At 46.2% G+C, this 15,989-nt stretch overlaps 1 protein-coding gene across 4 annotated transcripts in view; it reads right to left on the reverse strand.

Moving 5' to 3' along the window:
• Slc38a1 (solute carrier family 38 member 1) overlaps positions 1 to 15,989 on the reverse strand; it is a 67,459-nt gene that overhangs the window by 34,004 nt on the left and 17,466 nt on the right. For all 4 annotated transcript variants that reach the window (XM_052748769.1, XM_052748771.1, XM_052748770.1 and 1 more), the window contains 2 exons: positions 5,792 to 5,867; positions 5,350 to 5,465 (listed from right to left, as the gene is read on the reverse strand). In XM_052748769.1, coding sequence (XP_052604729.1) covers positions 5,350 to 5,465; positions 5,792 to 5,867 — 192 coding nt within the window. The remainder of the gene's footprint in view (positions 1 to 5,349; positions 5,466 to 5,791; positions 5,868 to 15,989) is intronic.

Below are 15,989 nucleotides of genomic sequence, written 5' to 3' on the forward strand. Positions count from 1 at the left end.
CAGCGTCCCCGAGTACTGGGTTACAAGCAGGTGCCACCAGTACTGATGCTCAGCTCGATACTGATTTTATTATTATTATTATTGCATTTATCAGCCTAGTTTATTTTAGGGGAGCACATCCCACAGTGCACATGTGGGGGGTCGGAGGACGACTTGCAGGAGTTGGTTCTCTCCTTCCACCATGGGGTCCTGGGGCATCAAGCTCAGAACATCAGGTTTGGCGGCAAGTGCCTTTACCTGCTGAGCTGCCCTCAAAACTGATTTCTAACTCTTGGTTTTGCTAAGACGAAGATAGGGGGGTGCTTATAAAAAGACGAGAAATAAAGAAGAAATAACAGTGTGTCTCTTCTGCAGTGACTCCTTCATCGGATCTCCTGGGGCCAACTGGATTCTATGATAGCTTTAGCCCATTTTGTTTCCGGCAGAAAATGATTCATTTCTTTAAGCCATACTTTGAGAATCCTCACCAGCATACTTCCTGTTCCCTGAATGTAATGTGGTTTTGTTTTCTTTTGGGTTTTTTTTTTTTTTTTTTTTTTTGGTTTTTTGAGACAGAGTTTCTCTGTGTAGTTTTGGTGGCTGTCCTGGATCTCGCTCTGTAGACCAGGCTGGCCTCGAACTCACAGAGAGATCTGCCTGCCCCTGCCTCCCGGGGAGCACTGGGATTAAAGGTGTGCGCCATCACCACCCGGCCCCTGAATGTAATGTTAAGGACCCAAAATTTAACAAAATCCCAAACTTAACGGCGTTCTTTTAACAGGGCGGAACCCATCGAGTTTAATTGAATAAGGCGTGGTACATGCTAACGGCAGCCATTATGCTTGGCCCAAAACTAAACCTGAAGCTCATCCAAGAAAAAGAAATCACACCAAGACGTTCCCAGGGGGCCCGGTGAAGAGCTCCACACCCAGCCGCAGGGCGACAGGGAGGAGCCTCCCCAGCTGAGGCTCTAAAGCCCAGGCAGTCTTGGACCCCCCTTGTCTGCTGGCCAGTGAGCCTGGATCAGGGCCCTGGAGCAGCTGATGCCTGAGCTTCCCTGGGCCTGCCAACGGCTTGCTGGCTGTGAGCAGCAGGAGCAGCTGGCTTTAAAACATGTCTGTGCTTCCTTGTTCTGAAGCCACAAAGTCCCATGGTCTGTGAGAAACTTCTGCATCTTTCTACAGCTGCCTTCAGGAGAGTCCACCTTGGGGTGTGATAGGCCGCGCTTGCTCTCCAGGTGTGTCAAATAAAATGACTCCTAACAGCTTCATCCAAGGGAACCTGTTCCCTTCAATACTAAGCACCGTTTACCCAATCCTTAGCTTCTTCCAGTGATTAAAAGGCAGTGGATGAGATCAGTCATCCCTAAGCCAGTATAATTAAAAATCATTGATTTTTCTAGGAATGGTAGATTGGGTTCAAGGATTTACTCCTGTTCCCACATGAAAGCCCACTGATAGGATTTTGTTTTACTTTACTCCTTCATTTCCTATTAAATTGCTAAGTCAGTAACACATAAGACAACACCATTTTGGAGGAGGAGCAGACAGAGCTGGAACCTGACCTGATAGACTAGAAGGCCAAGGCCAATCTAGATCACACCAAAATCCTCCAAAGGTACTGGCAACTTTCCTAGAAGCCAGTGGCAATGGGAAAAGTGGGCCAAAAGTATGCTGAGTATCTTTAATTTCCTTGAAGAAGCTGCTAGACACCCCACCACCACCACCACCACCGCAAGTATATGCCATGAAGATGACCAGCTGTTCCTCCTCTGTTTTGGCAAAAGTCTGAAGATGTTGGTCAACACATAGTATCGGTCTAGCCAGGCGTGGTGGCACACATCTATAATCCTAGCATTTAAGTGGCTGAGGCAGGAAGAGTGCAAGCTGAGGCCAGCCTGGACTATACAGTGAGACCTTTCTTTAAAACAGACAGACGAACATAGTATCGAGGAAGGGAACAGGCATGGACTGTAACACAAACTGGACATTCAGGAACACATGCATGTCCGGACATTCTCCCTATCGCTTTGGTCCCCATGAAGATGGCAGCCACGGCCATGCCCTGCAGGTAGGATAATCTGAACAGCCGAAGAGGAGCATCCTAGAGAACCCACACTGGTGGTCCCTGGAGGAAAGGGCTTCTGCAAGTACCTCAAAGGAAGCTACTATCGACAAGCCCTACTCATGTGTGCCAGGCTCAACTTCACCCCATTTTCCCATTCTAGACCAGGGCCGAAATGGAAGCACCACCTGACACTGAGGAACACGTGAAAAGGAAGGCTGCATCCAACCAACAGGAGTCAACTGGGAGCATGGGGCTCCGTCAGCAAATACAGATGGCAGAGAAATGGCCCAGTTTAGCCAATAAATGAATCCCATGGGGGGATAAAGGAGAACTGGGAAACCTATAGAAGTTAAAAGAGATTGAAGGCACATCAGTCAACTGCATTCTACAGACCTTGTCTGAATAACCTGATGGTTTCTGTTTGTGGTGGTACACACCTGTCATCCCTGGAGAGGCAGAGGCAGGCAGATCCCTGTGAGTTCTGCAAATAGCCAGGTGTCGACATAGTAAGACGCCATCGCAATAAAATAAAAACTACAAATCAGAGCAATTTTAATGTTTGTTAGGTATATTAAGGAACCATTACCTGTAGGTTTTAGCTATGACATTATAGTGTTTACATTTTAGAGCTATACATAGACATGTCTGTGGATAAAGTGGTGTGATAGCTTGGTTTTCCAGGAAATCTAGGGGTGGAGTTGACCAAGCACGTGTAGTTGTGGAAGGAAGCGTACATGGAAATCTTTTACTCCACTCCACGTCTGAAAATTTCCACAACGGAGAAGAATTACTGTTAGACTCCTCAGAGAACCGACTGAAACCATGACGAAGAGCCAAGAGATACTGGAAGGGAACAGTTTAGAGAGCTTCTCCAAAAGAAAGACTAGCAGATGTAAAATAACCAATAAAGCGTTGAAGGAAAATTGACAGTCTAGAAAGGATGGTGAAATATCATTAGAGGTGGTGGGGAAAAAAAGATACATCAATACACAATCATGTAAGAAAATGTCCCCAAATGGAAGGTCATGGATTGAATCTCAAAATGAAGAGGAGGATGGGGTGTGGTGGTGAATGCCATTAATCCCAGCAACTAGGGAGGCAGAAGCAAGCAGATCTCTGTGAGTTCGAGGCCAGCCTGGTCTCCACAGTGAGTTCCAGGATGGCCGAGGCTATGGAGAGAGACCCTGTCCCAAAACTAAAGAAACAAGAAAACAAAACAAGATGAAAGAGACACCCCAAGGGCCTGACATGAGTGAAGAAATGTTCACATCAAGGTGCCACCGTGGACCTGCAGGACAGTGGGGACAAGGACATGCAGTGTGTCCCCACTAAAAAGAAAACCCAAACCAGAACACGTAGAAAAGACCTCAGGTGAGAAGCACATGGGACCTTGTCCCAGGAAGGCCAGGCAGCAACTGGGTGGAGAACCAACTTCAGAGTCGTCCTCGGCCCTCCATGTTCACGCACAAGCCCCCACACGATAATACTGATAATAAAGAGTTTTAGTGTAGAAAGAGAAAAAGCAAAGGAAATTGACGAAATACACATTTCTGAATAAATAGATAGCTGGCATTGGAATGACTGAAAAGTCACAGAGCCATGGGGCTTTAGAGATTGGCAGGGCTGTGTGACACTCCTAACAAGATTTCCTCGTCCAGGGAACCAAATCTCAGAGGGGCCCAGGTGGCTGCTTAAGACAGCACCAGTGAGGCCAGGGGAATCGGAGGCAGGAGGATCTCTGTGAGTTCGAGGCCAGCTTCGTCTACAGAGTGAGTTCCAGGACAGCCAGGACTGTTATACAGAGGGAAAAAAAAGATAGTACCAGTGTGTGGAAGAGGAGATGGGGGGGGGGGGGGCGCTGACACAGATGCCTCATTTAACATACAACGAAAATCAACTGTAACTACCTAAGTATGTCTGTGGCATCTTCAGAGGTTCAGAGTTTCATGAAGAAAAAAAAAAAATCACCATTAAAGTATATTGTCCAATATCACCATTTTACTCTTAGACCTGGGACCTGGCTCATGATACATATGACACATATACATATGAAGTGTGTGTGTGTGTGTGTGTGTGTGTGTGTGTGTGTGTGTGTGTGTGTGTATACACACTAATTGGCCAGTGCGATCACTGCTTCCAATAAAACAAAGTTCCCATTGGAAGGACCAGAGGAGCACAGAGCAGGCCAGTGTGGTGGCAGGGGGGTGTGACCTCCCAGACACCTGAGTGTGAGTGTCAAGAGGCAAGACATGTGACAGTTTTCCAGGAAGTACATTTAAATCAAGTTCCAACTGAGAATATTTGCCAAGCCCCACCTAACAGTTTCAGACAAACTTACGCAAACAGAAAATTGCCCGTTTTCACTGCCTCTGAGGAAAGGTGGACACCCACCGCTCGTCTCCAAAACAAACAATTCCTTGGTCCATCTGGGATAGTTACCACAACACATTTGCAATTACCTTCGAGCACAGTACATGCTCCAGAGCAGCTCAAATTCCAGAGTGACGAAAGTCTGGGTTAAACCTGTTTTAATATTGTGACCATGTGGCTGAGATTTACAGTGACAAGTAGAGTCCAAAAGTAACAAATACAAAAAAGTTAAAGCTAAGTTTGAATGTTTCAGTCCTTACAAAATGCAAGTTTCGGCATTTTGATTAATAAGAAAGAATTTCTTCTTTCTTGTAGGGACTAAGTGTATTCCTGAAAGGCGTTCAAACGAACCTGAAAGTATGTTCTGGTTCCTTAGCCAAATTAATAAATAAGCAAACAAATAAAAACTGTTGAGAAACATTTCCATTTCTTTTTTTCTGTGTGATAAAGGAAGTGAGTGAAAACGAGACTTGACCGCTCCTAGGTATGGTTGAGAAGGAGGTTTTTATTATAGATAGGAGGGAGGGGAGCGCCAGAGGCATCTGGAAGAGTCAGAAGGAACCGGGCCATGAGGTAGGGTGGGGGTGCGGGAATCAAGAGAGGAAGAGAAAGAGACAAAAGAAGACCACGAGAGAATCTAGAGCGGAGCCCAGAGAGGGCCCGGCTGAAATGGCAGGTTTACTATACAGGAGTGAGAAGCTGGGGGAAGGGAAGGGACGACCCCTGGGCTGAGGAGGTTTAGGGCAGGGGGTGGGTGGGATGAGAAGTGCTGGGAGGGGCCACAGGTACTGACTGAGTGAGCTAGAGGCCAAGCATGATCTTTGGTAAGCTAAGACACCACAGTTAGCCACTTGTCCTGGGTTTCTTTGGGACCCGACAGGAAGCATACATAAACAGATGCAAAACAGAATGCATGGTCATGTCAATACTCACAGAAAAAGGAGGATTCCAGTGTTGGCCAGGGCAAAGGCGAGTCCCAAAATCCCACTGCCCATAATGGCGTTGCTCAGGTTAAAAACAGACATGCCCAGGGAGGTCGTTCCTGGGATCTGAACAGCAGAAACAAACATCCTCACTAAGCATACAGTCTCAAGGTAGTTCTTCAAGCCAAAGCCTTTCAAATGCTACCAAGAACCCAGAGAGAAAGGAAACTACAGAACTTTCTTTGCAGTCTGACTTGTTTTAATGGGTTGCATGAGAAAACGTAGCCAGCGGCACAGTAAGATTCAGCGCTGTGCTATGTGAATTAAAGCGCTGTCCCCATGCATCCAAGGTGTACTCCAGTGAGCACATATGCTTTTATACTGCACGACACACACAGAACCGCTGTCCCCGTCACGTGGTTAGAGTCAGGGAGCACACCAATGACACTTACGTATTCATCACATTTCCTTTTCTCCAAATGGCTGTTGGTGAGACTTCGTCTGCTTTCGCGGTCCGAGATGAACTTGCTGAAAAGACACACAGAACACCTTTACCTTTATGCTAGTGACTGAGAGTTTAAGCAGCAAGGCTAAATGATTTATTTCCCAAAACACACTGCACATAACAAGCTGTCAGTTGGATGCCTAAAATTGTCTTAGTCAACATCTACCCAAAGTGTGTGTGAATGTGTGTGTGTGAGAGAGAGAATGTGTGTGTGTGTGTGTGTGCGCGCATGCTCACACGCGCTCTGTGCATACACGATCTACATTCTTCTTTTATTAAATGAACTCTAAGCCTTCCCAGGGCAGGTCCTTCTCCTCACTCATTTTTATCTGTCACTCTACTATCTAAAAAGGCAACAGTTGCTTAACTCAAACGAGATGAAAGATTACTGTAAGCTACAAAAGAGCTATACATTTTGAATCATTCTCAAAGTAAAGCAAAACACCACACACAATATAAGCTTAGCTTTTAGGCAGACTGTTCGCTAAGTAGAAAATCAGATAAAACCAAGACTACCATACTATGCACCTGGTATTAGAAAGAATACTGGAGGCAAGGTTCCTCCCGAGCTCAGATCCTACCGTACCGTAGGGTCATAAACAGGAACCTCTGCTCCCTTGCTAAAAAGACAGTGGCTGTTCCACCAGCAAACGCTGAGTCAGCACCAGCTCTGTGCAAGACACAGGAGCAGAGACAGGGGCTGCGAGAGATCTCTAGGCTATCAGGGTCGAGACTGGGAGGTTTTGGTAGAGCAAGTTGGCCACAGTGAAGAGTCAAGCCTGGGGACTTAAGGAACTCAGGGTTTGAATTCAGACTCTGACGAGGTCCAAGGGCCAGGGCATGCCACCTTGGGATTCTCATCTATAAAATGGGAGTCTCTCACGGCAGCTGTGGGAGGGTGCGAAGTAGATCCAACACCCAGCTCAGAACAGGAGCAACAGAGGTCAGTCAGTCATTCCTCTCCCAGGGGAAGAGCTTGAATTGGGATGGGTAAGATCCAGACAGCGGAAGAAACTCCAGCATGCCACACAGACACAGCTACACAGAACATAAAGTGTTCTCAAGGCTAACACAACGCATCCAGGGTGAGTTTCAGAACTTTGTCATCTAAACTTGCAATCTGTAAAAAGTCAGCCTTCAAGGAGAGCTTCTGTCAAAGAAAAATCTACGCAGACCAACTGATGCTTGCATCCTTTCCTTGTTTGTGTGTGCAGACCTGTGTGAGTGTGTCCCCGTGTGCCATGGCACGTGTGTCACGGTGTGCGTGTGGAGGTCAGAGGGCAATGCTGTGGAGTCAGTTCTCTCTCTCCATCTTGACATGGATTCCAGGGATTGAACTCAGGTCAACAGACTTGCACAGAAGACGCCTTTACCCACCGAGCCATCTCATTGGCCCCTTAAAAACATTTTAAGAATGATTTTTGGCCCTTGTGCTGGCTAGTTTTACGTCATCTGAGAGGAGGGAACCTCAATTAAGAAAATGCCTCCATAATATCTGAGCTGTAGGCAAGCCTGCAGGGCACATTCTTAATTAGGGATTGATGTGGGACGGCCCAGCCCACTGTGGGTAGCATCACCCCTGGGCTGCTGGTCCTGGGTTCTATAAGCAGGCTGAGCAAGCCATGAGGAGCAAGCCAGTCAGCAGCACTCCTCCACGGCCTCTGCATCAGCTCCTGCCTCCAGGTTCCTGCTCTGTTTCAGTTCCTGTCCTGACTTCCTTTGATGAACAGTGATGAGGAAGTGTGAGCTGAATAAACCCTTTCCCTCTCAACTTGCTTTCTGGTCATGGTGTTTCATCACAGCAATAGCAACCTTATCTAAGACAAGCCCTTCTACAGAAATTCAATTATCTAGCCATCGTCAGAATGAATCACAGTAAATTTTTCATTAGTAAATCTAAAAAGACCTGAATCTAATTTAAAGAAACATCTTTAAACGGTGCTTAGAATTTTATCTATTTCTTTTGAATAATGCTATATTTTCACAATTAAGCTTCCTTTAAATGAATTGTAGAGTCGATCTTATTTATCTGCCTTTTCCATCTTTAATTTAAGGGACCTGGTTTTGTCTTGCTATCTCTTCTGGCATCCATATGCCCAAAGAGTCTGGAATTTTCTGGCAGAAGATCCACCTCAATTCCCCTCCCCCATCTCTTTCCCTAAACCTGCCCCTTCAAAGCCTGCCAAACACAGCTCCTCCCCCAGAGAGGCTCAAGACCACTCCCACAGGGTATTTAAGCTGCATCCCAGAAAACAGACACATGGTTTTCCAGTCTCTTGTCCCTGTCTCCTCTCTGTGGGGCCGGAGAATCACCCAGGAACGCTTTACCCATTAAACCTGGGCTTTTTCTAATTCGGTCTGATTTGGTCTAATTTGGATTGCTGTGTCAGCGGAGAGGCTTGTCAGGGTGCAAAAACCTTTCACTATCACCTCTCTAAGTTCATATTGTTTTATTAGAATAAGCCAAAGGCTGCTATGTATACACATATGACAAATTTGCCTGCAGACCCTTGCTTCGTAGAAGCGGCCGTCCACAGACCCTGCTCTGCTTAGGGAAGAAAACACTGGCCTCCTGAAACTTAAGTGATCATGTTTGAACTGAGAAAAGACCACATCCGCTAACACTGGTATAGGAGTTTGGGGATGTCCAGAATAAAGCTGAGATAAGGAGTCCCGAGAAGTCAAAAGCAGTGTTGGGTAGAGTACTGGGCAGAGCAAACTCAGAAGCAGAAGCCAGAGAATCAGAATTGCTTGTTCTCAGCAGGGAGAACAACAGGATCTTGAGATAACTGCAGAGCATCGCCCCTAACGCTTCAGGTGGCCCTGCTTTGTCCTCAGCATTTTAAATCTTTCCACAGAACGAAGGCTTACAGGTCTGGCTGCAGAGAGGCAGGAAAAGACAGCCCAAGGGCACGTGGGTGTTGGGCTTGTCCAAATAAAGACTCCTGCTTGAGCTACTCCATAGACTCGACCAGGCTAAATTTAATAACCAACCCGGACCTGCGGTAGCCTGGTCCAGCCAGTCTCCCATTTGCCTTTCTTATGGAGAAGGCTTCTTTCCCAAAGAGAATTTCCATTGTTTTTTAAACAGAGGAAAAGCCCAAGCACTTTCTTCCCCCACCAGACAGAGTTGGGCAGAGAAGAGGGGTATGGGAGCGGCCTGACAGGACGCAGTGCTGCAGGAGGGGTCTTCAACAGGCTCCAACACCTGTGCAAGTGGAGGGATGAATGCTGAGGCCGCTGCAGGACAAGAAGAAGGATACTAACATACAAACCACGGCCATTAAAACACATTAAAACACCCATTCTGTCCCTCCTGCCTCACTCACTGCAGCATGGCAGTAGATTGCTCAAATACCTCTGCTGGTGTCACAGTTCTTTTTCTGTTGCTGTGATAAAATACCATGCCTAAGGTAACTTATAAAAGAAAGCATTTATTGGGGGCTCAAGATTCCAAAGGGTCAGCATCCACGACCATTGTGGTGGGTCTCATGGCAGCAGGCAGGCAGGCATGGTGCTGGAGCAGTAGCTGAGACCTTACATCCTGATCCACAGACATGAAGAAAAGAGAGAACTGACCGGGAATGGTGTGGGCTTTTCAAGCCTCAAAGCCCAAGCCCAGTCACACACCTCCTCCAACAAGGCCACACCTCCTAATCCTTCCCAAACAGTTCCATCAACTGGGGACCAAGTATTCAAGCACATGAGCCTATGGGGGCCATTCTCATTCAAACAGCCACAGTTGGCTTTTCCACTGGGCCTTTCGAATGTTGAATTTGGTTTTGCCTCAGTGTTCCAATCACGGCTTCCCCCTATGGCTCAAGAGGATCCTCCCAAGTTCAGCTGTGGTGGTGATCAAGACAAGTAAAAGCCAGGCGGGTGGTGGTGCACACCTTTAATCCCAGCCCTCAGCAGGCAGAGGCAGGCGATCTCTGTCCCCTCCAGCCAATTCAGGCCTCTCAAACTATCACAAGTTTTCTGACATTGCAGTGTGACCTGACTTTTCTGACCTATTTCCTACACTACCTGTAGAATACACGGTGCCCTGAACTCGTCCAGGGAACCAGGTGATGCCCAGTGTCACTGAGCTCCCAAAGTACGTACCTTTCCACATGGGAATTCAGAAGAGCCCCTACTAACTAAGCAAGCATCTTCTATTAGTAATTAGTAATTAGGAACTACCTTAGGCTGCAGGAAAATTTAGCTATATAAGATGGGAGCATTTAATTACATTTATTTATTTATTTGGGGGGGTGTGTGTGACAGCATGCGTGCACGCCATCTGTGTGCATACACATGTATGTCATCAGCATGTGAAGGTCAGAGGTCAACTTTGGGGAATTGGTTTTCTCTTTCCACCAGAATAAGAACTTAGGTTGTCAGGCCTGGCACTCACTGTAGACTCTGGAACGGTTGTTCTCAACCTGTGGGTTACCGACGCCTTTGCGGGGGTCAGATACCGGGCATTTACATCACGAGTCATAACAGCAGCAAAATTAGGCATGAAGTACCAACAGAAACAATGTTATGGTTGGGGGTCCCCACGACTTGAGGAACTGTGTTAAAGGGTCGCAGCATGAGGAAGGTTGAGAACCTCTGCTCCAGAATGAAGTATTTAAAGGAAGTCCCTTTATTCTCTTTATTGTTTTTTCCTCTCTTTGGTTTTTAAATCTTTACTTTGTACTCCTGTAAACTTAAAAAAGAGAGAGAGAGAGAGAACCAATCTTTTTTTTTTTTTTGTAATGGAAAATTCCACACAAACAACCAGGTCAGACAGCTTTCGCCCCAAGTTTTATCTCACCATTTTTCAAAGGCAACTGGCGGTTTAAAATCACTGACCTCTGGCACTGAAATTGACATAAAACTTCTTTTTATTGGCTTTAAAAGTACGGGGAGAAGCTATCTGTGACAAGTGATTTTCAGATACAAACTTATTAAAAAGAGTCTACACTGGGTCAGTCTGTACCCATAAAGCAGCATTTGATAGACCATCAAGTACTCAACCACTCTGCAAATAAAACAAAATGAAACAAAGCCCTACGACTGATGATTTCACTGACAAAACCTTAAAAAAGGACTGAGGCGTCATTATCAGGTACAATATGAGAAGAAGCAATGTAAAGCTGTTACTTGATATTAAAAGTAAATGAGCAGACGGGTTAAGAATGTGTTGTGCAACAGAAAGATAATCCTTGGTGGAGGGATTCCCCACCCCCAGGAAAACAAATGTGATGGCTGATGGCTCGGGCACTCCTGGAACACGCCATCCCCTGGGACAAGCTCCTGGGACATCAGGGCCGGTACCACCTCTCCAGACTCAAGTGGGCAGCTATCAAGGATAAATGGGCACATCTTTATCCTTGAACCATCTTTATCCAGAAACCATTGTTTCTGGCAGTCTTCACTTTCCCCATGGTTAGCCACGTTCATAGGGCCGATGGTAATAATCTATTTTTTTTCTCCTAGCAACTTGCCTTCTCGGCTTCCTCAAGAAACAGATCCCTGTGGTCTCCAGGATGGCAGTTAAGCAAATGCTTCTTCACCCATACCTCCTGCCGAGCATGAGCCCACCGAATCCTGACTCTCCCCACTCCCCCACATCGTCCTTTACCAGGAGGAAGTAGCCAGACTTGAACCAGCACCCATACATTCCCCAAAAGGTTGGGATGTTGGGAATCTCCACTCCGGTCCCTCTCCTTCCATCCTAGACCCTGCCCCTCAGAAAGCCCGCCAAGGATTGCCCCCCTCCCCCATGGTCAAGACCACGCCTACAGGGTATTTAGTACATGTTCCTAGATCTGTCACATGATTTCTCTCCTGATTCTTCCCCTGAGAATCACCCGGGGGTGCTTTGCTCATAAAACTTGGACTGCTAATGGGAAGCGGGGAGATAATCCTTGGACCAGAATCTCAACCATCTGGGTTCTCACTAGATTATGATCCTGGGTTTGAGGATCTGCAACACAAGAAATGAAAAAGAGAGGAGTGGTTGAACTTAAATACTGGTTCCCAGTCCTTTCCCTGACGTTCAGATATTCTACAGAGAAAGAGAAGGGAAGAAGAAACACATAAAAAGGGATCAGGGCCAGGGTGGTGGCATCAGCATGGAACACTAGCAATCAGGTGGGAGAAATGAGTTCCAGGCCAGCCTGGGCTACACAGTGAGTTCCAGCTAGCCTGGGCTACAGAGCAAGTCCCTGTCTCCAATATAGGGTTGTGACTCCTTTGGGGGTCGAATGATCGCATCAGATATCATGCACATCAGATATTTACATTATGATTCATAGCAGTAGCAAAATTACAGTTATGAAGTAGCAACGAAAATAATTTTATAGTTGGAGGTCACCACACCATAAGAAACTCTATTAAAAGGTCGAAGCTTTAGGAAGGTCGAGAACCACTAATTTAGGATAACCTACAAATATTTCACCAAACTTGGGATAGCAATAACAGCCATCATTAAAACCAAAAGCAACTCATTGCTCCCTGGGGTGGAGAAGCACAGAGTGCTGGCCAGAAAGAGGGTTACAGTTTTATTGATGCAGACACTTCTCATACTAAGAGGCTTAGAACTACCAGGCCAGACGCGGGGCCAAGGGCTTTACATGGATGCGCTCATCTATATTCCTAACAATTAACTGGGCTTGGTACTATTTCAGAGACATTAAATGACCCGAATGAAGTTACATTGCTAATTCCTGAACTGCTGAGCTGGAATCGGAACCTCAACAGGTGCCTACAGGGCCAGCGTTCTTAATCTACCAAATGAACATCTTGACTGATTCCTGACAGTCCTGGAGCCTACCTCGGGGTGATAGGTGAGGCTCCCAGGGAAAATCACACAAAGTCTGTGACAACACCAGGATTCAACACAGATCTAAACCCAAAGCTACACTCTCTCTCTCTCCATCCCTCCATCCTCCTCCTCTCTGTCTCTTCAAAAGCCATTTGCTAAGTCCACGCTGTCTCAGGTACGGTGATAAGTACAGTAATATCTCGATGACTGAGATCATCTTTCCCAGGGAGCTCAGACAGGCTCCAGTAAGAGCTGGCTACTCAGTTTGGTTCCAAAGAGCAGTTCGGTCTTGCTAGACATCCAATCTCAGGACCCACTCCAGACTTCCTGAAGTAGGACCTGCACTTTAAGCAGCTCCTCAATGTCTCACACATACATGAAAATGTCTCTGAGGAAGGTCTAATTGGCTGTTTACAAGGCTGGTCATCCCAAGCTTACGCTTCTTTCTCACTATCTGGCAAAACTTAGGGCATAAAAGAAACAGCCGGCCTGGAATACAGGAAGCATTTGTTTGAATGCAAAGTGGCCCTACTCTACTCTTAATTAAAAACCTCAGAAAACGATTCTTACTGTATCTGGGGAAGTTTCCAGGTACAGCTATGAGCTAGATAGCATGTCGGCCAAGATCAATATCATCGTCAGTGTTTTCTTTAGTTCCCGACAAAAGGGAGGAGCTCCAAGTTCCTCTCAGATTGATATAATTGGCCCCACCTTCCCACAGAATGTGAGCTAGCTACAGGCAGAGCAAAGGGCAGGCAGGCAGGCTGGAACCAAGGGTGGACGGATACACCGATGAAAAAATGCGGGTCACTCGATGGGGCCTCCAATAAAACTGGCTGAGTTTTTGGTTGTTTTGGGTTTTTTTTTTTTAACATTTGTTTACTTGCTTCATGGGCCATATGCCGTGTTTAATTGTCAGAACCAGAAATGAAGTAAGGGCCGGGGCTCTAGCTCAGTAGTCAGGCTCTTGCCTGTCCTACGCAAAGCCCTGAGTTCAATTCCTAGCACAGCCAAAAAAAACCAAAAAAACAAAAAACAACAAAACCAGAAATGAAGCCAGAATTCTCAATTATGTCAGTAAAGGAGAAGAAATAAGATGAGGTTAAAAAAAAAAAATTAAAAAAAACAAAAAACAAAAAAAACCCAAAACCAAACCAAACCCAAACAAAAAAAAACTAACTCTGAGAGAGTGGGACAAAAATTCCATGAAACGTCAGCCAAAGCTCTGTGTACCAGCTGTGGCTAGTCACCGTCTGTGGGGAAGTGAGCTCACCCCTCAGGAGGCCCACGTCTGGGTGAGCAAGGGGTGTTCCACCTACTGCAAGTGGCAATCACCTAAAAACCCGATACTTTATAAGTAGACCTCCTAAACTTCAAGGGTAGACGCTAAGCTGAATGTTATAAATGACTCCCTTTAAGGTCCTCGAGGTAACACTGCTTTGAGAAGAAGGCTTTGTTATAAAATCAAAATGGCCTACTTACCACCATCGGGCGGAGGTCAGCAGTGGCTACAGAAGGCCCCAGGAGTACAATGCACAGACAATACGAAACTATTAAAGCCTAGACTTTTAACCAAAGGCCCAGCGTTATATCAGACGCAGAAGGACAGAGAAGAGAGACAGATTTGGACTGGCCCAGACGGCCCCTTGAGTCTCAGATTTTCCCTCATTTGAGGACGCCCATTTTGAGCGATGGTCTAAGGATCCATGGCAATACAGGCAAAACACTTAGGTTCAAGAAATGGATTCAAGCTCTGTGAGTTCAAGGCCAGCCTGGTTTACATAGAGAGTTCCAGGTTTACACAGATAGATCCTGTCTCAAAAAAAAAAAAAATAGCAATAGTAATAATAACAACAATAATTGTGGTGATATTTTGTTTGTGCTCTAACAAATAAAGCTTGCCTGGAGATCAGAGTGTGGAGCTAACCACTAGAGACCAGGCAGTGGTGGCACACACCTTTAATCCCAGCACTTGGGATCTCATGCCTTTGATCCCAGTACTTGGGAGGAGGAAACAGGAAGTGATATGGCTAGGAGGAGAGAGGAAGTGATAATTCCGGGTGGAGACAGGAGCTTGTCCCTTTCAGTCTAAGGATCCCTAGAGGATCTTTCTAGAGGCTGGCTGCTCTGCTTCTCTGATCTTTCAGCTTTCACCCTGGTATCTGACTCCAGGTTTTTATTATTAAGACCAATTAGAATTTGTGCTACAAATAACAGTAGTAACAATAATAATAATAGCATGGCAGTTATGGGGCCAGAGAGATGCTCTGTAATTAAGAATACTTGCTGCTCTTCTGGAGTACCCAAGTTCAATTCCCAGCTCCTATGTTAGGGAGGCTCACAACTGCAGGTTAACTCTAGCTCCAGGAAACCTGACGCCCTCTTCTGGTCTCCACATGCAATTGCACTCACATGCAACTACTCCTTCATATACATTCTCATACATAGAAATACAAGAAAAGAAACGGAAGTAACTATTAATGATCACTCAAAAAGGCGGAAGGAGTAAGTAAATTTGATTCCAATAAAAAGAAACCTCACTTAACACTGTAAACACACTGGGCAGTAATGAGGAAGTGTCTATATTGGGAGGCTTAACCTTCGCTACCGGAAGGAAAGGGAACTGTGTAAATAATGACAGTCCTGGGCTGGGCTTTCCATGGCACGATATATCAGGATGTACTTCAGACTGTCAGAAATGATCACCACAAAGATGCCTGCTTGTGACTGTGTGCTTACCCTCCCGACTCTGTTCCCCTGTGGCCTTAACAAAAGTGTACCCTTGACGGCATTCTAATAAACAGTCCTCCAGGACCGAAGAGATGGGCCATGGGTAAAAGGCACTTGCCATCAGACCTGACACCTGAGTTTGATCCCTGGACTCCACATGCTGGAAAGGAGGAGCCAACTCCCTCAGGTTGTCTTTCTTACCATGACATCACTCACATCCAATCGAGCTGTTTTTAAAGGCGTCCTGCAGGCGCCAGTCTCTTCCAGCGTCCTGGGAGACTGTGCCACTAACTCCTGCAGAGGGAAGGCTTCCTGCTACGGATCCATAAAAACCAGATAAAGCGTCACGATGTCCCGGGGTGATCTCCAGTCATTGAAAATAAAATTTAAAAAATGGTTCTACCCTGATAGCTTACCAGTCCCAGATTCAAGAGTGGGAAGGACTGGTACCGGGCCAGCCCTCTCCCCTCCCTGCTCTCTATGCCCTCCCCCGATCCTTTTTCTTTCTCACAGACTGTTTCTGTCCCACAGTCTTCCACAAAGCCATTTGGGCCTATCGATTGCTACTATCTAAAGTCCATACTTCAAATGCCGTTCAGAACGAGGAGGCCCTTGTAGT

The sequence above is a fragment of the Peromyscus californicus genome, unplaced genomic scaffold (assembly GCF_007827085.1).
Source record: "Peromyscus californicus insignis strain IS unplaced genomic scaffold, ASM782708v3 Scaffold_20__1_contigs__length_68692818, whole genome shotgun sequence".
Lineage (NCBI taxonomy): Eukaryota > Metazoa > Chordata > Mammalia > Rodentia > Cricetidae > Peromyscus > Peromyscus californicus.